This window comes from Cucurbita moschata, unplaced genomic scaffold, assembly GCF_002738365.1.
Source record: "Cucurbita moschata cultivar Rifu unplaced genomic scaffold, Cmos_1.0 Cmo_Scf00029, whole genome shotgun sequence".
Taxonomy (NCBI): Eukaryota; Viridiplantae; Streptophyta; class Magnoliopsida; order Cucurbitales; family Cucurbitaceae; genus Cucurbita; species Cucurbita moschata.
In genome coordinates, this window is record NW_019268545.1 from 2,502,387 (window position 1) to 2,525,726 (window position 23,340).

General features: G+C 32.4%; 1 protein-coding gene, 2 long non-coding RNA genes and 1 pseudogene across 7 annotated transcripts; 3 read left to right on the forward strand and 1 right to left on the reverse strand.

Annotated features, from left to right (window-relative positions):
* Positions 1-548: 548 nt before the first annotated feature.
* Positions 549-1,346, forward strand: LOC111463863. Its single transcript, XR_002713945.1, has 2 exons — positions 549-632; positions 1,090-1,346. It is a non-coding gene; the product is annotated as an uncharacterized LOC111463863 (long non-coding RNA).
* A 3,008-nt stretch (positions 1,347-4,354) lies between these two features.
* LOC111463992 lies at positions 4,355-4,979 on the forward strand (annotated as a pseudogene).
* Positions 4,980-8,264: 3,285 nt separating this feature from the next.
* On the reverse strand, positions 8,265-8,826 carry LOC111463864. Its single transcript, XR_002713946.1, has 2 exons — positions 8,748-8,826; positions 8,265-8,668 (listed from the first exon to the last, which is right to left on the reverse strand). It is a non-coding gene; the product is annotated as an uncharacterized LOC111463864 (long non-coding RNA).
* Positions 8,827-9,425: 599 nt separating this feature from the next.
* Positions 9,426-23,245, forward strand: LOC111463862 (inhibitor of trypsin and hageman factor-like). Of its 5 annotated transcripts, XR_002713944.1 has the most exons (3): positions 11,881-12,050; positions 12,167-12,176; positions 14,814-14,882. XR_002713944.1 is itself a non-coding variant. In XM_023107799.1 (2 exons), exons 1-2 carry the CDS (start codon positions 9,549-9,551, stop codon positions 23,185-23,187), a joined length of 225 nt encoding a protein of 74 aa, XP_022963567.1. In that variant the 5' UTR covers positions 9,438-9,548; the 3' UTR covers positions 23,188-23,245. The 5 variants fall into 5 exon arrangements, 1 of the variants encoding a protein (XP_022963567.1); XR_002713943.1 differs by lacking the exons at positions 11,881-12,050; positions 14,814-14,882 and adding an exon at positions 9,426-9,570 and having other exon boundaries at positions 12,167-12,542; XM_023107799.1 differs by lacking the exons at positions 11,881-12,050; positions 12,167-12,176; positions 14,814-14,882 and adding exons at positions 9,438-9,570; positions 22,985-23,245.
* Positions 23,246-23,340: the final 95 nt, after the last annotated feature.

Here is a 23,340-nt window from a genome sequence, read left to right on the forward strand (position 1 = left end):
TGCTCAAAGTGAAACACACTTAAATTTTGAGTTCCTGTGATTAAGTCATCAAAAAGGAAAATGCATCTTCCTAGTGCAGACATTAACTTTCAATTATTTTAAATCTTTCTTAATTATCCTATCTCGAGGGAGCTCTTATTCCTATATGATCTTATTCTTATATGATGGTGTCAAATTACATCTCACCACAATATTGTCTCTTATCTCATTGCGTCCGTCAACTCTCTTTTTTCTTTTGAATTATTCTTATGCTTTAATTTTCATTTTATAAATATTGCAAATATTGTTTAAATTATTCTTATTCATAGATTTTTTTTTAGTGAGAAATAATATTTTATATGTATATAGATGAGTAAAATTTTGAATTCAAATTATTTTAAATTTGGTGTGAAATCCTTATATTTACAAAATATTCGAGATTAATAGATAAGAATATTATAATTTTAAAATGATTTTACCCTATTTTATTCCTTCAAATCTGAAATTAGAATTTATTCTTTTAAAAATAAAGGGAAAAAAAAGTTAATGTGTGATTCCAAAATAGGCATATATATAGATATTGATTTTTGTTAACTTAAACAACGAAACTTACAAACATAGAAGGCCAAACTCGCAACAAAAAGAAATGTCAGGTATTGTTATAAATCCTTATTTATACTTTTCTTTTATTATTATTATTATATATAATATATATTTTAGTCCTAATTTTTCATTTTTAAAAAATATTTTTAGTTTAATAATTTCTTACAAACCACTAAATATATATTAAAATAATAACACCCTATTAATAAAATTTTAAAAAGCGTAATCTCAATTATGTGACCAATAGGTTTTTAAATGGGTTAGATTAATGACAATAGTATTTTTCTTAAAAATTAAAAAATTTCAATAATATTCTTACCTTTTAAATAAATTAAAAAAAAAATGTTGTTACCTTTAGTTTGAGATGAAAAGTGTTAATGTTTTGCTTTACAAAGGAATGAAAAATACCATTTTTACTGTGTTAATACCAAATTTAAAATGGTTTAAAATAGTTTAGAACCCTTAGTGTATGTGTTTTTATTAATTTAGTCTTTTCAAATGGTTTAGAAAAGTTGTCTTGGCCAGAGTTGGTGGGGAAGGATGGGGAGGAAGCAGTGAAGATAATACAACAAGAGAATCCTTCTCTCGACGTAATTCTAATGCCACGAGGTCAAAACTGGGCAACTAAGGATTATAGGCCAAATCGAGTCCGAGTCTTTAATGACGATAGTGGAAAGGTGAATTCGATCCCTCGAATTGGCTAAACACCCTTGACAATATGTAACGCCTTACTACTTGAATAAAATAAATTAAGGTGTGTTTCTCGACTTAATTTCAATTATATGAGTATCTAATAAATAAATATGAAATTTCATTTCAAAACTAATTAAGAACGGGAAAAATGTATAAAAAAAGCTTGAAAGGCTTCGAAAAATTCATACATATGGGTTGTTCTAATTTGTATTCGCCTATAGCTAATACCTTTATTTCGGTTGGGAGGAGTAACAACACAAACCGAGAAAGCTTGTCGCCTGTGCCAAAATATTACGTAGCAACATAACACAGGCACCCAATGTTAATGCTAGAAGTTTTTCATCGTCCATAACGTAAATAATTATCAAATATATTTATATTTTTAGTACTTGAAAACAAGAAATAAGAAACAATAACATTTTCAAAGGGAGCGCTAGAAGCTCAAGAATTCATAATTATTCGAAAAAGTAATTCATTCAATCTCCATTAGAATTGAATGGCCACGAAAAACAATTAAAGGAATGTTTGGGCGTTTTGTCGATGTAAGATCACACATCGGTTGGGGAGGAGAATAAAACATCCTTTATAAGTGTGTGGAAACCTCTCCCTATCAAACGCGTCTTAAAAACCTTGAGGGGAAGCCCGAAAGGGAAAGCTACAAAAGGACAATATCTACTAGTGGTGGGCTTGAGCTGTTACAAATGATATCAGAACCCGACACTGAGCGACGTGCTAGCGAGGAGGCTGTTCCTCGAATGGGGTAGACACGAGATGGTGTGCCAGTAAGAATACTGGTCTCCAAAGAACACATCAATTGGAGAAAGGAACGAGTGCTAGCAAGGATGCTAGGCCCTGAACGGGAGTGAATTGTAAGATCCCACATCGGTTGGGCAGGAGAATGAAACACTGTTTATAAGTGTGTGGAAACCTCTCCCTAGCAGACATGTTTTAAAAACTTTGAGAGAATCCAAAAAGAACAATATCTTCTAGCGGTGAGTTTGAGTCGTTATAGTTGAATTATTAAATTTAGAGTTGTTTAGTCTAGGAATTAACCTAAAGTTTTGAATTTTGTATGCTTATTATAATTTTATGCTTTTTTTTTTTTTTTTTTTTTTGTACTATATAGTTTGACCTATATTCCGTTCAAAACGCCCTCTTCACCAATCAAGTAGCCTCAAATATTATCTAAAATGAAAAGGGTAGAAACTATAAATCATATATCTAACTCGTGTTTCCCAATGGTGTTAACCTATGTTTTCTCTCTAAAGTCACCACCAATCATAATTATATTGTAGTTAAGACTCGGGTAGCTCTCGAAGGTTATTAATACTAAAGAAATATTACTTCTAGTTCACGTAACTCCTGAAATCATAATAGAGTTTTTGACCACGGATTACTGTCATTTAGCTCTTAAGAGCTTATGTCAATTGTTGTATTCATGTGACCGAACTTCTCAAAGCTTGTATTCATGATTGGATTCACTTTGTTTAGCACCTCGAACCACCCTTGAAATCAATGTCAAATGACCTTGCACTTCTACGCTCTTATCACAATGATTGGATTCACTATTGTTCAAATGTTCTAACTATACATTTTATTTTTATAGGTTATCGGTTCAAAGTATGTAGGTCTATGTGTGAGAACCTCCCGAATAGCCTAACTCCATGATATATTCAAATCTTGTCATACGAGATAAATCACTATTAAAGATTAATTGACGACTCTAACAATTCCTAGTTATAATCATGTGGGAGTGGTTTCGATACCGGTCAACTATTATAAATTATAAGAACAAGTTCATAGCCAAAGGATAGCTGGAGATTTTCTAAACAGTCTCCACGTAATAATCTGTTGACATTACGTAACACATGCGTTTAAGGCACATCCCTGTATTACTAATCTATCTAATACAATTTTTTGAACCCCGTTTATTGAGAGAGTTCACATATCACATGCTTTTGCCTCGTAAATTCCTATAAAAAATTGCTAATTTTGACGTTTGTTTTTCTATCGTTAAAATTGAAAGAACTATCACAACAAAAAACTAAGATATTCCTATAGATAACTTGATATGTAATCTTTTATGATAATTCATATTTTCCTATCACCAACTAGAAGAACGATTATTAAATTTGGGCGAATAAGTGGGAAGAATTAAGTGTTTAATTCCTTATTTTTTTCGACTTGCCTTGATTTGTCTATTTTTTATAACAATTTATTACATTCTAATACAGTATGACACGGATTTAAACAATTACTACAAAAATTAACACAATTAACGAAAAGGAATCGAAGAACATGACTTACTAGAATGGCCATTTTCGTAATACCGATCCTTCCTTCGAGTTAAATCAGAAAACTTGCTGTAATCGGCCAACAAAAAAATTAGCCATAAAGTAACTCTATTGTAACATAGAGATCAATTGATCGAGAAATAATGGAGTTGGTTAGGAATATATATATATATATATTTTTGAAGGGTTGGAAATTAATATTTAATGTATTAAAGATATTAAATATTAAAATAATTAATGTATATTATATATTTAAAATTTAAATGAGATTCACGTATATATTAAAATATTATATTTAAATATATTATTTAGTATAAACAACTAGAAAATATTTGTGGTAGAAATATCTTGGAGAGGAAGTTTTAAGTATGGACAAATAAGAAGTTTCATATCTAGGAAAATATTCTAAGAGACTTGTCAAACACGTTTTTGAAAAGGTATGATTTGTAGTGCATTATTTTTAATTCGTAATAAAATCAAACAAAAATATAACGCTTTCGAGAATAAATAATGCATTCTCTTTTTAAAGTTTCTGTTATACTTTATCATATTTGAAATTTTTATATAGATAAAAATATTATAACTTTACAATAAGTCTCGAATATGTTCGACATTTAAATTTTATTTTATTTTATTCTTTAGGTTGAAATTCGAAATTAAGATGTGTTCTCTTGACAATAAAATAAGCCTATATATACTTATTACAATGATGTATTGATATCATTTTGATATCATATTGATACCATTTTATGGATCTAATAAGTATAGTTTATATTGGTGAAGTTATGTTGAACGAAGAAAAGTGGCGTTGGCCAGAGTTAGTGGGGATGGATAGGGAGCAAGCTGTGAAGATAATTCTGTTACGCCATGTAACCTGATACTTATTTATAGCTTGGTCAACATTATATCCGGTAAAGCTATATTTGGTAAAGCTATATATAGTAAAGTTATATATAGTAAAGCTATATACATGGTAAAACTATATCCGATAAAGCTATATATGGTAAATAACTATAATAGCTAAATCTGTTAAATCTATATATATATAGTACTACCATATATATATGGTTGGGTAGAGCTTTGGAAGTGTACTTTCTATTGTTTGTACTCTTTTCTCCTGAAGTCATCAATAAAAAAAATTCTTTTAGCCAGAGTTCTCCTTGCAATTTTCTCTATCCTTTTCTTTGTGTTCATCTAGATCGAGCATGTGCGTTGTTGTGCGATCTCAACAACTGGTATTAGAGCAAACAACGGGTATCGATCCTAACAAATTCAGCAAGAGAATCCTTCTTTGTTGTAATTCTAATGCCACCAAGCCAAAACTTCGCATCGGCCGACTTTATGTTCAAACGAGTCCGAATCTTTGTTGATCATTGTGGAAAGGTGGATTCGATCCCTTGAATCGGCTAAGCACTTTTTGACTATATGTAACACCACGCTTATAATAAAATAAATTAAGGTGGGTTTCTCTAACTTACTCTCAACTATATGAGTATCTAACAGATTATCATCTCAAAATTAATTGAGAACGAGAAAAACGCATACAAAATGGTTTGAAAAGCTTAAGAAAAATTTGTACATCCAGAATAGTATCCATTTAATGTTTGAATATCATCGTTCAATTTAAAAACTGAAAATCCCCGTTTGCCAACACCAAAATATCATGCAACAGCACTAACACCCTATATCGATAACAAATATTATTATTTTTTAGTTTTGTTTTTTTTTTTGTAAGAAGTTAGAAGCTCAGGACCTTGCGGAGACCTGTATTTTTGGTAAACAGCCGTTTGGGTCTGGTTATTGCAACCTCTTTTGTGAGAAGGCACCCCTTCTCCCCAAGTTAGGAGGCTATTTAGTGACTTCTCTAAAACTAGACCTTATACTCTATATTTATTAGAGGTATAAAATAATATCAAATATATCAATACACATTAAACTGATATTGATAAGTCATTGCATTAAAATTAGAGTTTGCCCATATATGTTTGTAAACTGAGTTGTTCAACCGTTTTAGACAAGTTTTACAATATTTAGGGACTTCGGTCAAGATCAAACAACTAAGCGGCTCTATTATTAGTTGGTTTAAGAATTGTATGACGTATGATGACGCATATGCCGTGACTCTTACATACATCATGGTTAAGAATGTTATGCTCTGCATGACATACTAAGTGAGGACAAAGTATGCCTGGTTTTCCTCGATTAGTTTCATATAAGTAGTTTAAGGCTTTTATTTTCATGCTAAAGTTTATGTTATGGTATTTGTTTTGTGTTGATTTTTATTTCTTATCTTTAAAGTTGAACATTTAAATCTATAACTTCATTTGAAAGACTTTATTAATTATTTAATAATACTCATACAGACATGCAGGTAATGACATCTCTGATCTAGATAAGAAAGTTAGAAGCGTTACAGTTATCTATATTACAATTTCATATATGAAGAAATTTTCACACAAAATTTAATAGAGGTCGAATTAAAATACTTCAAATATGTACACATAAGATATTATTTTTCTACTAAAAATATCCATATTCTTGAAGGTGAATATTGGATTTGAAATATTTCTATGTAATTTGAAAAAAAAAAAATCTTATAAAGAATGTGCTCTCCACCTCAACGGATGTGGGATCTTAGAATTCACCCTCTCCGAAGTTCAGCGTTATCGCTGGCACTTGTTCCCTCCTCCAATCGATGTGAGACCCCCAATCCACATCCTTCAGGGCCCAACATCCTTGTTAGCACACTGCCTCATGTCCACCCCTTTCGGGACTGAACCTCCTCGTTGGCACATCGCCCAGTGCACACCATCTCGTGCCCACCACCTTCCACTTCTTGTTGGCATATCGCCCAGTGTCTAGCTCTGACATCATTCGTAACAGCCCAAGCTCATCGCTAGCAAATATTGTTCTCTTTAGGCATTTCTTTTCGAGCTTCCTCCTCAAGTTTTTAAAAAGCTTCAGCTAAGGAGAAGTTTCTACCTTTTATAAAGATTTTTTTTTGTCAGAATCTCACATATTAGTAATATGTATTCTAATAATTTATTTATGAGTTAAAAGCACAAATTGAATGATGTTTAGAATGAAAAAAATTATATATTTTATGAAATAATTTAGACAAATTTTAGAAGAAAACGTTTGAAGTTAAAATAGCGATTTGCATACCCTATAAATTATTAACTTAAAAAGTGATGCCAGTGGATAAGGGTTGACGTGTCATTATTTGGCATCAGCAAAACTCTATCCAGTCGAGGATCTATGGATGCTGTAACAATCAAGGAAAAAATTCCTCAAACCCTTAAGTTCCCTCTCCAAGGAAACTCTCAATCAGCCTCCATCACATGGATTTAATTTGGCAGAGTAGGAAGATCATTTCCTTAAGGCATTCGTGTCAAATTGCAAGTCCATATGAGTGGACGTCGTTGTGAGAGAGCAATTGAATTGAGTAGGGAAAGCTCGAGAAATGGGTTACTTACCTTGTAGAAGTGCTTCAGGTAGTGAACACACATGTATTATATGAGCCATCATCTCATGCATAAAGTGGATGACTTCATAAGAGTTGTCGAGACTAGCATCCGCTTGAGAATAGAGCAACCGGCTGGACATGAGTGACATATAGAATGAAACTGTACTAAGACTAGAGAAGTGTCAGTGTAGTGTTTGCCACGTGAAGGTAGTCTAGATAAGAAATTAGTTGAAGTGTTTGCCACATGAAGGTAGTCTAGATAAGAAATTAGTTGAAGTGTAGTGGCAAATGGGGATGTGTTATACATTTTAAGACCTTGTTTATGAAAAGAGTTAGGGTCATGATGAGGAAATGTAGGAATACACAACCCACCTTGTTAATGTAAACTGATATGAACATAACTAGGAAATGTCACGATATAAATATTTGTGCAGTTTAGAGAATACGATAGTTGAGGTCAAAGTGGCCATGTTCGGGGTGCTCTCCCCTAGCTCAAGCAAAAAGATGACGTTATTAGTTTTGTCATGGTTTATTAGGTGAGTCTCGGACTCAAAGATGACGTTACTAGTTTTGTCATGGTTTATTAGGTGAGTCTCAGACTGAATCCGAGAGAAGGGCAGATCCGATAAATCGAGTTGATCATTGTTGTGTATTCACTTTAGTTTTCTAAAGTATTATTGTAACCCAATAAAAGTAGAAGGATTAACATATCTTGAATTCTACCACTTCAATGGTCAATTCAAATGGCACTTCAGTTTTTTAATTATATCCCCTTGATCTTCACGATTATCGAAGAGTTTGCACCTTTTTTTCTCATTATTTTTTTAGGGTCGAATAAAGATGAATTCACTCGATTGAAGTAGAGGTTTAAACTTTCGACATCAAAGCTATACAATATGGGAACTATTAAAAGATTGTCAATTCATCTTTAATAATGAACTCGTCTCGATTGATAAGAGTCTGTATTTGTTTTTTTTTATCATTATGAGTTAGTATGGATAGAGTCGTGCCCTTGATATGCATAAGTTTTATGGTATCATAAGAATGGTGTGTGTGAGGACAATTAAGATATCTCCAACTATTTCTTAATCATGAGCGTATTTAAAGGACAAGTATCCAAACAAAAATATACAGTAGTAGCAGGCACAAAGATCGCTCCTTCTTTGACTGATAATAACACAATAAAGTCTAATAAATAATTTATTTTTAATGACGAGGATAACATTACCTTTGGTAATAGAGTACTAGATGAATTGGAATTATTCACGTTAAAATTAAAGCTTGAAGCCATTAAAGAACAGTTGCTTCCATGAGCATACAAATATTTAAATGCCACACAAACATTCAAATAAACCATACATATAATTCAAATATTATGACATATTCTACCTTATTTAATCACCGTTTTAATTGTTTCAAACATAGATATTTAAATTATTTCAACCAACTTGAGGAACTTCAACGACTTTATCGTTGATATTAACAAAAACTCGAACTCGATCGTGTCTAAAATCTTTAGTCCCTCCAGTTCCAGCTAATAGCACGATTGTCTTTACATCAGGATTATCTTTCTTTATAAGATGTACTGCAATGGAAGATTCGATGAATACGAGTTCCGGCCACGAGGATTTACCTAAGTAATTGAATCGTGTGAGAAAAGAGGGACGGAAAAGAGTTAATGAAACGCTCGAGTGAGAAGGAGTTCTACAAACCTGATGGAAGAGTGATTTCTTCATCCATCTTCTTCAATCCCTTTTACTTTTGCTCAAAGTTGAATGAGATGGTTTGATAATTGGGTAGTGATATTTATAGCAAGTTTGGATCTTGGAGGCTCTTTTATGAAATGGAATATTATATTGGCAACCTTCATTTAAAACTAAAAAAAAGGTTAGAGATAAACTTAGAGAATAAAAGCCACCTCTTTTACAAATAAAATATAATTTGATTGACCAAATAAGCTCATAGCTGCGGTGGAGTTTACCATCTCGATGGTACCAAGTATATTTCTCTTTACATTTTCTCTCTTTTATTCTTTATGTTCTTCATCTCGATCAAGTGTATGAATTGTGCGAGTAGTCATCCTTCCATCAGATAATTGATAGTCTTATCGCGTTAGATAAACAATAATTCAACGTTATAAAATGATTAAGTACTTCGGCACAACTTGAATAAATTTTTCCTCCACAAGTACAAATTGCATTAAATGCCAAATACAACTAAGGCATGGCAGCCTCACTTAAAAATTCATTCTTATCGCATCCTCCTCCTCTCCCACATGTCTTTAGCAATAAGATAACGTGGTCAAACTTTAGAGCTAATTATATATTAAGTTTATTATATGGTCCAAAAGTTGGGGCGGCCTGCCCTTAGTTCCTTCCCAACTTGGGAATCCATCCATCAGATCATTCCCTATAAATATTCATACATAACCCTTTGATATTTGCATTATCCAAACACTACCCTTCAACCAATACATAGATATCCAAGAATCCCTCCATCAACTTCTTCCAAAAATGGCTGATTTTTGTCCTCCTGGTATGTTTACCTTACTAGACTGCACGATGTCGTAATGTTTCGATTTGATTTTAAAAATTAAGTTGCTTGTATGATAGTTGATTTCATTATTTAATTTGGTATTAACAGGAAAGAATAGGTGGCCAGAACTTGTTGGGATTAAATCAACGATTGCAGAGCATATCATCAAGAAAGACAATTCCAATGTGGAACGTGTCGAGACTATCTTAGCTGGAAGTGCAGTGACTGAAGATCTTAGGTGCGATCGGGTTAGGATATTTGTTAATATAAAGGGAATAATCGTTCAAATTCCAACCATTGGGTAGAAAAAAACTATAAAAAAAAATATTGATGTATTGATATGTATTGGTTTTCTTTTAAGTGTTATTGTAAGCAATAAGGGTAGAAGTATTCATATCTCTTGAATTCTACCATTTCAATGATCAATTCCCTTTCTTTTGTGTTTCTCCATGGTATTTGAGAGTTCTCTTTAATGGCACTTCAAGTTCGTCCTTTTTTTTTTTTTTCTCTCCCACAAACTCTCTTTTTCTTTTTCTCTCTCTCTCTAACTCTCACTCCCGCCTTTTCTCTATAACACTCGAGCCCCACAAAGAAATTAAATATCATATATTTCTTTTAAGTTCGAATTTCCAAAATTTTATTGTGTCTTAGATATCGAATATTGAGGTAGAAAAAAAAATATTGACAAAAATTTCAGAAACTCAAGAAAAATTTGAAGTAAAGAGGTAACCAAGAGACCAAAGGTTCATTTTTACTCCCTTGCCATTAAAAATGAAGAGTTTATGGTTTTGATAGAGAAGCGGAGAGAAACTCAAATTTGTTCCAAAAGGTGGTTAGGAGTTAAAATTTTGTTGGAGGTTTTTATTGTCTTGGAATTATAGACTTTTGAATCACTCAAATATGCCAAAAATGGAGGAAGAACATAATATATAAATTTTGGGTTCTTAATTTTGGTTTTTCCTAAGATCCAAAAAGATTTCTTGAAACTAGGTTGAATTTTTGGTTTGTTGTTCGGAGAGGAATTTCACATAAGTTCCATGAAGCAATCTCAAAGTTGAATGGAGCCACAAAGTTGAGTTTGACCCACTTAAAATTTGAATATTTCTTACTAAGTTGATTACACATCTTTGGCGAAAAAACCAAGTTGATTCCTCAACTTTCATGAAAGAACTAAGTTTATTCGAGTTACTTAGTAGAAAATTATGAAAATTCAAAGAAAATGAAAAAGAGTAAAAAACTATAAGAATTTGGAAATAAATGGGTGAAACTTGTGACACCAGTGATGGGGTGGGAATCAAAGAAGAAAATCTCATATAATTTAAATCTAAATAATGACAAAGAACAATAAAATTAAATACAATATAAAATTCAATTACAATATAAAATTCAATTACAATAAAAAAAAAAAAAAAAACGAGGGTTGAAGCCAAACTCCTTGAAGAGGACCCTTACTCGTCAAGAGCCCAAACCAAGCTCATTTGCCAAAAGCTTGTGGTTTCAAATTGGGAAACAGATAATCAAAAGGTGTACTAGGTACCGGCCTACAAAAGAGTTATTCGCATCAGAGAAATAGTGTCAATAGTTGCAACCAAAGAAGTCAGTGTGAGATAAGACGTGTTAGCCAAGTTCCAAATTGCAAGTCCATATGGGTGGACGACATCGCTATGAGAGAGCAATTGAATTAAGCAGGGAAAGCACGAGAAAATGGGTTGCTTACCTTGTAGAAGTACTTCGAGAAGTGAGCACACATATATTACTGAGTCATCACCTCGTGCCTAAAGCGGATGGCTTCACAAGAGTTATTGAGACCAACATCTGCACAAGAAGAGAGCATTAGGCTGGAAGGGAGTGACATAGAGAACAAAACTGCAACAAGACTAGAGAAGTGTCCGTGCAGTTTTGACACATGAAGGTGGCCTAGATGATAAATTGACTAAAGTGTAGTGTCGACACAAGTATATGCTAGGAACCCAATAAAGGCAGAAGTATTAACTCATCTTGAATTCTCTTTGCATTTGTGTTTCACCCAGTATTCTGTATTTGATAACGCTCCTTAATAGAACTTTAACTTTTCTAATATATCTTCTTTTTCACCATTATCGAAGAGTTTGCACCTTTTTTTCCTCATTATTGAATCATTCAAAGGGTTGGCAGCCTCATTTTTCAATTGCATTGAAAAATCATTCTTATCGTCTTAAGAGATGAACTCATCTTTGCATCCTCCTTCTCTCCCACATGTCTTATGCAATAACATAACGTGGTCAAACTTTAGACCTAATTGTATACGGTCCAAATTTGTGGCGGCCCGACTTTAGTTCCTTGCCAATTTGGGTAGCCACCCATCAGATTATTCCCTATAAATATTCATACATAACCCTTTGATATTTGCATTATCCAAACACTACCCTTCAACAAATACATAGAGATCCAAGAACCCATTCATCAACTTCGTCCAAAAATGGCTGATCTTTGTCCTTCTGGTATGTTTCCTTTCTAGTTTTCATACTTAAATTTGAGCTCGTCTAGTTTCGATTTGGTTTTGAAAATTAAGTTGATTGTATGATCATTGATTTGATTATTTGGTTTGGCTTATCAGGAAAGAATATGTGGCCAGAACTTGTTGGAATTGAATCGACGATTGCAGAGTATATTATCAGGAAAGACAACTTCAGTGTGGAACGTGTTGATACTATCTTAGCTGGAAGTGGAGTGACTAAAGATATTAGGTGCGATCGGGTTAGGATGTTTGTTAATATAAAGGGAATAATTGTTGAAGTTCCAATGATTGGTTAGAAAAAACCATCCAAAAATGTTGATGTATTGACAATGGTTTTCTAAAGTGTTGTTGTAAGCCAATAAGGGTAGAAGTATTCATATCTATTGAATTCTACCATTTCAATAATCAATTCCCTTCGCATTTGCATTTCAAAATGTATTTGAGAAATTTATGTTTTTTTTTTCTTTAGAGATTATGGTGAATCTTCCTTCTCAAGAATTATTAGACTTCTCAAGAATTATTAGATTTATTAGGATGGTTTATATTTGTTAAATAGAAATATAAAAAAATAAAAAAATTTATAGAAAATTTACATCTTCCTCCGCATAAAAATAATTGACAAAAGTTTACGGTAAACGTGATTTAAAATTGTGAGGTTAATGGTGATACATAACAAGTTGGAGTGGACAATATCTATTACGAGTGGACTTGAGCTATTACAAATAATATTAGAGTAAAAAATCGGGTGGTGTGCTAGCAAGAACGCTGGGTTCTAAGGGGGTGGATTGTGAGATTCTACTTCGGGTGGAGAAGGGTCTTATAAAGATGTGAAAATCTCTCCCTAGTAGATGCGCTCTAAAACTGTGAGACTATCAGCAATACGTAACCGACTAAAATAGATAAATCTACTAGAGATAGACTTGGACGGTTATATTATTTATTCTCAAACCACTCTTAAAAATATTTTTTAACTATTTGGAAGTTAATTTTTCAATATATATATGGAAATTAAGTTCCAAATTTTAATTAGTTGTGAACTTATATTTGTATAATATTACTTTCATGACTATATAAATGGGATTGTTAGAGAATCCAGAGTTAACATTTAATAGCGATTTTTTTTATTGATTAAATTCCGAATTTGTAATAGTTATGAGTTGGTATGGATAAAATCGTGTCATGATAAGCAAAAGTCTCATGGTGTCTTAAGGATATTATGTGTAGGGATAATTACAAGATCTACAACGTCTTAATCGTGAAGTTTATTTAAATAAGAGAAATAATCTATAAAACTGTGAGCAGTAGTTCACACGTTCGATAGTCGATTCCTCCTTTGACGATAACGATATTACGAGACCTAATAGAATATTAAATGAGTTTTAAGGAGTGGGTAGTGGTGAAGACAAAATCTCATAACAAATTATTGACTTGTGAAGAAAAGTTGAGATAAGAAAGAGATAAATATTTAGAAGCCAATCATATTTTATATTCAAATCATTCATATTGATATTCATTATCTAATTTGGATCTTGGAGACTTTTAATTAATCAATAAAATTGAATATTATATTGGCAACTTGTATTAGTAATTAAATGAATGTGAAATGTTTGAAAATGGAGTCCTAGAAAAGCACGTTTGATATAGAAATAGGATAACATAGAAAATAAAAAGCCTCCTATTTAATAGTTAAAAATATAAATGTTTGATCAAATAGTATTTTTTAAATATGAGTTATCCATTAAGATTCTAATAAAATTCATAATTTTATTAGAGAATGATATATTTTTATTTTTCAAAATCATTTTTGTGAGAAATTTTTCGAAATATATCCAATAGTTTTGCAACATTAAATGTGTATACAGAATTACAAAAGTACTGACCCAAATGTAACATGCGAGATCTTATGTCGGTTGGAGAGAAGAACGAAACATTTTTTTATAAGGGTGTGAAAACTTCTCCCTTCTCCCTAACATAAGCATCTTGAAAACTTTGAGGGTAATTCGTTCAAGGGAAAGCCCAAAAAGAACCATATCTAATAGCGGTGGACTTGGACCATTACAAATGATATTAGAGCTAGACACCAAGCGGTGTGCTAGCAGGATGCTGAGACACGAAGAGGGGTGGATACCGGGCGGTGTGCTAGTGAGAACGCTGGATCTCGAATGGGGGTGGATTATGAGATCCCACATCAATTGGAGAGAAGAACGAGTGCCAGTAAGTGTGCTAAGCCTGAGGTGGATTGTGAGATCCCACATCGATTAGAGAGAGGAACGAGTCCAAGCGAGGACGCTAAGTTTCGAAGGAAGTGGATTGTAAGGATGTGAAAACTTTTCCATAAAAGACGCGTGTTAACACCTCATGCCCACATGTCTGATTTTTGCAATAACATAACGTGGTCAAAACTTTAGACCTAATTATATATTAAGTTTATTATAAGGTCCAAATTTGGGGCGCCCTGACCTTAGTTCCTTGCCAATTTGGGTAGCCACCCATAAGATTATTCCCTACAAATGTTCATACACAACCCTTTGATATTTGCATTATCCAAACACTACCCTTCAACCAATACATAGAGATCCAAAAACCCATCCATCAACTCATCCAAAATTGGCTGATTTTTGTCCTCCCGGTATGTTTCCCTTACTAGACTTCACGAAGTCGTATAGTTTCGATTTGATTTTGAAAATTAAGTTACTTGTATGATCCTTGATTTGATTATTTGGTTTGGTTTATCATGAAAGAATAGATGGCCAGAACTTGTTGGGATTGAATCAACGATTGCAGAGTATATCATCAGGAAACACAATTCCAATGTAGAATGTGTTGAGACTATCTTAGCCGGGAGTGCAATGACTGAAGATCTTAGGTGCGATCGAGTTAGAAGGTTAGTTAATATAAAGGGAATAATTGTTGAAATTCCAACTATTGGTTAGAAAAGAAAACTATCCAAAAATGTTGATGTATTGATATGTATTGGTTTTCTTTTAAGTGTTATTGTAAGCCAATAAGGTAGAAGTATTCATATCTCTTGAATTCTACCATTTTAATAATCAATTTCCTTCGCTTTTGTGTTTCTCCAATGGTATTTGAGAATTCTCTATAATAGCACTTCAATTTTCGCGTATTGTAGGGATCTGGATTATTTCTAAATAGAATAGTAATAAAGAAGGAAAAAAAAAAGCTAAAAAAAGGTGAGTTCATGATAGAGCTCCTTCACATGGTCTTGGGAGAATCGTTTTAGGCTTTTGAATCATTCAAATCCATGAAGGATCGAGGAAGAACATAAGGTATGGATTTTGGATACTTAATTTTGGTTTTCTTTCCGATCCAAGAAGATTTCTTGATATTAAGTTCTGAATTTTTGGATTGTTGTTCTTAAAGGAATTTCACACAAGTTCCCCGGAGAAATCTCAAGTTGAATCGAATCTAAAAGTGGAGTTCCGACGATCATCAAGAAATTGAAAGATTTGTAAGTTTTATATTTTAGACTGAATGTTTCTTGTTATTGATTTAACTTAATAGAAAAAATATTTATAAGATGGATTAGAACTATGTAACTTTGTGAAGGAACCATGTTGATTGAGAGTCACTTAAACAAAGTTATGAAAATCCAAATAAAATAGAAAATAATAAAAAAAATAATTAGAATTTGGAAATAAATCGGTGAAACTCGCGATACAGGTGACGGAAGTGGGAATCTGTCATGACCTAACTTTTTAGGTTTCGAAACTCGGACTATGACTAAAACAAAAATCAAAATAAAAGTTTAAAATATGATACAACTTAAATCGAAACGAAAACACCACGACTAAAATTCAATACAAAATAAAATTTAATTATAAGATGTTGTTATAAGCTAAAATCGAGCAAACAATAATAATGGCAGCTTTGATAGCATATAATCCGGGTATGAAGAATTAACAACTAGTCACATCCCCTATAATATATTTTGGGACATTTTAGCCCTAGTGCGTATAGACATGATTTTGATCATTGTTCATATACCCCGTATTGACACAACAAGAACTAGTATAGGTCTATCTAAAATAAAAGCAAGTAAAAACGGGTTTGGAACAGACATGCAGCCATGAACAACACATCCTTAACAAGCACAACCAGGACATCTAACATGCGACCATAGGTAACACATCTTGGACAAGTAAGATCGTGACACGTCTCAAGTGCGCTTCATGGAAGCATACCTGTGGCCTCTACATAACATGTGGCTGGCCCAGATAAGTCATGTTGTATTGAGTCTGGTCTCGCGAGTGGTTTAGGTCGGCAGACGAATCCGGCCGAGGCTGAGCAAGTCAGAGCATAGCAAGTAGCAGGCTTGGGTCCTTAAAGTGATAAACTCTTGAAAGTATGATGGATGATTAAAGCATGTGTATGCCCGATTTGAATGATTTACCAAATACCATGTGGTATTAGGCAAATTATGAACTTGAGCAATTTACCATGGACTACCGATAATATATATGATTTATGGTGGTACGTGGGAATGGTTAAGGATTTTTCACCTAATCTTTATTAGTGAACTTATATCAATTGTTGAGTGTTCGATAGTTCTTTTAGTAACTGACTATGATGTAAGGTCACTCCCTTTTGATTACTATTCGAGCTTAAAATTAACCTTTAATAATGAATTTGTTTCAATTGACAAAGGTTTTGCAATTTTTTTTAGTTGGTATGGTAAGATCATGCCTTATATGCATAAGTTTTATGATGCTATAAGATCATTGTGCATAGAAACGATGAGGAGATCTACAAGTGTCTCTTAATCGTAAACTTGTTTAATAAGAATAATGGTTCACACAAGTAAATATAATAGTTGGCAGAGACACATACAATCCCTCGTACGATGAAGACTGCATTATGAGACAAATAGATAATGTCTTGATTGACGATTATGACATTATCGAACTTAATAGAATATTAAATAAATTTTAAGGAGAGAATAGTGCTTCAAAACAAAGGAACAACAAATTATTCGTACTCGAACAAAAGTTAATTTAAGATAAGAAAGAGATATAAATATTTAGCATGCATAAACATTCTTTTCTTATTAATTAAGTTTCACTTTTAACTTTTTGTGGGTCATGATTCAACGATATAGAACTATCAAATAGATTGGATTGAAGGCTTAACAACCTCATTTTCTAAGTGTATTAAAATTTCATTCCTTCACCTTACGAATTTTAAATATTGTAACGTGTTCAAAGTTCTTAAATATATTTAAAAGGTTATTATAAGTTCCAACATAAGATTATTCCCTATAAATATTCATACCTATCAACTTTTCCCATCAACTTATTTCCTATAAATGGACATACAAACTCCTGTGATATTTGCATTATCCAAACACTACCCTTCAACAAATACATACCCATCCATCAACTTCATTCAAAAATGGGTGATTTTTGTCCGGGTGGGTTTCTCACCATTTCTCGTTTTAGTACTTCTATCCTCGATTATTCGGAAAAGTAATTCATTCGTTCTCTATTAGAATTGAATGGCAACGAAAAACAATTAAAGGAATGTTCGGGTGTTTCGTCGATGTAAGATCACATGTCGGTTGGGGAAGAGAATGAAACTTCCTTTATAAGAGTGTGGAAACCTCTCCCTAGCACATGCATCTTAAAAACCTTGAGGGGAAGCTAAAAGGGAAAGCTACAAGAGGACAATATCTGCTAGTAGTGGGCTTGAGCTATTACAAATGATATCAGAGCCCGATATTGAGCGATGTGCCAGCGAGGAGGCTGTTCCCCGAAGGGGGTAGACACGAGGGGGTGTGCCAGTAAGAACACTAGGCCACGAAGGACACGTTGATTGGAGAAAGGTACAAGTGCTAGCAAGGACGCTAGGCCTTGAACGGGGGTGGATTGTAAGATCCCACATCGGTTGGGGAGAAGAATGAAACACTGTTTATAAGGGTGTGGAAACCTCTCCCTAACAGACACGTTTTAAAAACCTTGAGGAAAAGCCTAAAATAGAAAACTCAAAGAGGACAATATCGACTGGGCCGTTATAGTCAAATTATTAAATCTAGATTTGTTTAGTCTAGGATTAACCTAAAGTTTTGAATTTTGTATGCTTATTATAATTTTATGCATTTTTTTTGTTATACTATATAGTTTGAACTATATTCCGATCAAATCACCAATCAAGTAGCCTCAAATATTATTTAAAATGAAAAGGTAGAACGAATGAGCATAAAATACTCATTATCTTTCTTGTAGGCTTACAAATCGACTCCAACAATACTTAGAAACTATATACTATATATCTAACTCGTGTTTCCCAATAGTGTTAACCTATATTTTCTCTCTAAGATCACCTGTCAATCATAATTATATTGTGGTTAAGACTCGGGTAGCTCTCGAAGGTTATTAATACTAAAAAAGTATTACTTCTAATTCACGTAACTCCTGAATTCATAATAGAGTTTTTAACCACTGATTACTCGTCATTTAGCTCTTAAGAGCTTATGTCAATTGTTGTATTCACGTGACCGAACTTCTCAAAGCTTATATTAATGATTGGATTCACATTGTTTAGCACCTCTAAGCACCCTTGAAATCGATGTCAAATGACCTTGCACTTCTACGCTTATCAAAATGATTGGATTCACTATTGTTCATATGTTTTAGCTATACTCTTTATTTTTACCGGTTATCGGTTCAAAGTATGTATGTGTGTGTGTGAGGACCTCCCGAATAGCCTAACTCCATGATATATTCAAATCTTGTCATACGAGATAAATCACTATTAAAAATTAATTGACGACTCTATAACAATTCTGAGTTATAATCATGTGGGAGTGATCTATTATGAATTATGCAGACTTATCTCTGAGAACAAGTTCATAGCCAAAGGATAGTCCGGAGATTTTCTAAACAGTCTCCCACATTACCTATCACATGCATTTAAGGCACATCTCTGTATTACTAATCTATCTAATACAATTTTTGAACCTCGTTTATTGAGAGAGTTCACATATCACATGCTTTTACCTCGTAAATTCCTATAAAAAATTGCTAATTTTGATGTTTATTTTTCTATCATTAAAATTGAAAGAACTCTCACAACAACAAAATTAAAATATTCGTATAGATAACTTGATATGTAATCTTTTATGATAATCGTATTTTCCTAGCACCAACTAGAAGAACTATTATTAAATTTGGGCAGATAAGTGGGAAGAATTAAATGTTTAAGTCCTAATTTCTAATTCAGTATGAAAAATTCCTTAAACACGGATTTAAATAATTACTACGAAAATTAACACAATTGACGAAAAGGAATTGAAGAACATGACTTACTAGAATGGCCATTTTCGTAATACCGACCCTGCCCTCGAGTTAAATCAGAAAACTTGCTGTAATCGGCCAACAAAAAAATTAGCCATAAAGTAACTCTATTGTAACGTAGAGATTGAATTAGAAATAAAGGAGTTAGGAAATTAATATTTAATGTATTAAATATATTAAATATTAAAATAATCCATGTACATTATTTATTATATATTTAAAATTTAAATGAGATTCACGTATATATTAAAATATTATATTTTAATATATTAAATATTTAAATATTTGTGGTAGAAATATCTTGGGGAGGAAGCTTTTTATATTTTAATATATTAAATATATTAAATATTAAAGTAATAAGAAGTTCATATCTAGAAAAATATTCTAAGAGACTTATCGAACACGTTTCTAAAAAGGTATGGTCTGTAATGCTTTATTTTTAATTCGTAATAAAATCAAACAAAAATATAACATTTTTGGGAATAAATAATTCATTCTCTTCTTAAAATTTTTATTATACCTATATCATATTCGAAAATTTTATATAGATAACAATATTATAACTTTACAATAAGTCTCGAATACGTTCCGAAATTTAAATTTTATTTTATTTTATTCTTTCAGTTGAAATTTAAAATTAAAATGTGTTCTCTTAACAATAAAATAATAAAATATTAGGTTGAATTATTCCAAGATTGCCTATATATACTTATTTCGTTAAGTTAAACAACTAGGCTCTGCAAACTCGCAACAACAAAAACAATGTCAGGTAGTAATTTTTAATGCAATGATGTATTGATATTAGTTCAATATGTATTGATATCATTTTATGTATCTAATAAGTATAGTTTACATGGTGAAGTTATGTTGAATGAAGAAAAGTGGCGTTGGCCAGAGTTGGTGGGGATGGATGGGGAGAAAGCAGTGAAGATAATTCAACAAGACAACCCTTCTCTGTATGTAATTCTAATGCCACGAGGTGAAGAGGCCGCATCGGCCAATTTTATGTTCAAACGAGTCCGAGTCTTTGTTGACTATTGTGGAAGGGTGAATTCGATCCCTCGAATTGGCTAAGCACTTTTTGACTATATGTAACACCACATTTGTAATAAAATAAATTAAGATGGGTTTCTCTAACTTAATCTCAACTATATGAGTATTTAATAGATTATCATCTCAAAATTAATTGAGAACGAGAAAAACACATTCAAAATGGTTTAAAAAGCTTAGAAAAATTTGTACGTCCGGAATAGTATCCATTTAATGTTTGAATATCATCGTTCAATGTAAACAACACCAAAATATCATGCAACAACACTAACACCCTATATCGATGTCAAATCAGGATAACCTTTTTTCGATAACAAATATTATTATTTTTTAGTTTTGTTCTTTTTGTAAGAAGTTAGAAGCTCACGACCTTGGGGAGACCTGTATTTTTGGTAAACAGCCGTTTGGGTCTGGTTATTACAACCTCTTTTGTGAGAAGGCACCCCTTCTCCCCAAGTTACGAGGCTATTTAGTGGGTTCTCTAAAACTAGACCTTATACACTATCCTTATTAGAGGTATAAAATAATATCAATTATATCAATACACATTAAACTAATATCAATAAATCATTGCATTTAAAATTAGAGTTTGCCCATATATGTTTGTATGCTTAGTTGTTTAACGGTTTTGGACAAGTTTTACAATATCGAGGGACTTCGGCCAAGGCCAAATAACTAAATGGCTCTATTATTAGTTGGTTTAAGAATTATATGATGTATGATGACGCATAGGCCGTGACTGCTACATGCATCATGGTTAGGAATGTTATGCTCACTTACTAAGTGAGGACAACAGTTTGCATTGTTTTCCTCGATTGGTTTCATTTTCACGCTGAAGTTTATGTTAAATGTCTTTGTTTTGCATGGATATTATTTTTATTTCTTATTTTTAAGTTGAACATCTAAATCTATGACTTAATTCGAAAGGTTTTATTAATTATTTAATAATATTAATACAGACATGCATGTAATGACGTCTCTGATCTAGATAAGAAAGTTAGAAGCGTTACGGTTACCTATATTACAATTTCATATATGAAGAAAATTTCACACAAAATTTAAAATAGGTCGAATAAAAAAACTTTAAATCTATACACATAAAAAAAATTTGTTTTACTAAAAATATCCATATTCTTGGATGTGAATATTGGATTGAAATATTTCTATATAATTTGTTAAAAGAAAAAAAAAATCTTATATAGAAATATTTCCATAGCCATGACTCGAAAAGATATGGTCAAGGCCATGATTTTAAGTAAGGGGAACTTCATGTATTTCATGTGTCATATGCATCGTAATACTTCTTCGTTATGATCAGTACAGACGTGTATATTACGAAGTTTATGTTCACCATGATGTTATGTGGGCCCTTTCTCTCCATGATGTCTAGCAGCCCTTTAGTGAGTGTTAGCTCGAGCCAGGCCAAGGGGGTATGCGAGCTTGATTGGTGAGTCCATGTACGCATTTGTGGGTGTGTAGGGAAGTACTACAAATCCAACCTACCAAAATTGGAAACTTGCCTAAGGCTATGTCGTGTTGTTTTTAAAAGGATAGGTCCATCATATCACATGTGTTTACATTTTTTAAAATACTCAAGCCACGTGCTACTCTTATTTTTCAAGCAAAAGTAAGAGATCCATGTAAGGATGACAACTTCGCGATAAAGGCTATGGAACATGTGACACCCGAGTAAAGGGAGGGTAAATGAATGAACATAGACTACATCTGAATGAGAGTGATCTTGAGGATAAAATGACTAAGAAAGATTAAAAAAGAAATGAAAGTTACCAACTATACCAAGGATGTGCACCTTCCTTTTTCATGACCTAATTATAGGAACTCCATAGTCAACCCGTCTTGCTGGTAGAAATTCTCTGTTAAGTAACCTCTAGAAAATTTTCCTAGGATGCATATGAGTAACCACAAAACATTCTAAAAGAACTTGAGTTGGTTCATGAGGATAGAATTCACTCATAGAAGCGAAAAGTAGGTAACATGACCAAATTCGAATTCCAAATCCAGGGTATGAACCATTACAAATGTTTAGCATGCATAAACATTCTTTTCTTATTAATTAAGTTTCATTTTAACTTTTTGTGGGTCATTATTCAATGCTATAGAACTATCAAATAGATTGGATCGAAGACTTAACAACCTCATTTTCTAAGTGCATTAAAATTTCTTCAACGTGTTCAAAGTTCATAAATATATTTAAAAGCTTATTATACGGTCCAACATAAGATTATTCCCTATAAATATTCATACATATCTAACTTTTCCCATCAACTTATTTCCTATAAATGGACATACCAACTCCTTTGCTATTTGCATTATCCAAACACTACCCTTCAACAAATACATACCCATCCATCAACTTCATCCAAAAATGGGTGATTTTTGTCCGGGTGGGTTTCTCACCATTTCTCGTTTTAGTACTTCTATCCTCGAGATTTGTTTTGTGATGAAACTATACGATTTTTAGAATAGTTTCAATTAAGTTTTGAAAATCAAGTTGATTTTACGATCATTGATTTGTTTAGTTGATTTGGTTTTTCAGGAAAGAATAGGTGGCCCGAACTTGTTGGAATAGAAGCAAGGATTGCAGAGAAAATCATCCAAAAAGAAAATCCCAACGTAGATATTGTTCAGATTTTCTTATTTGGAAGTAAAAGTGGTATAACGATGGAATTTTGTTGCAGTCGAGTTCGATTGCTTGTTAATATAAATGGTGTAATTGTTGGTATACCATCGATTGGGTAGAAAAAACTATCAAAAAAATGGTGATGGATGCACATGTATTGTAACAACCCTTTTCTTACTTCAATAAAGTTTTTCTTACTTCAATAAAGTTGTTACCGTATTCATGACTTAATCATGAAAAGCAGACAAATCTTTTAAAAAATTTCAAGACGA

Excerpts from the sequence above, each read along its gene's own strand:
- LOC111463862 (XM_023107799.1), top strand. The coding sequence starts at position 9,549 with ATGGCTGATTTTTGTCCTCCTG. Across the intron at positions 9,571-22,984 it reads GGCTGATTTTTGTCCTCCTG|GAAAGAATAGGTGGCCCGAA; the intron begins GTATGTTTACCT and ends TTGGTTTTTCAG.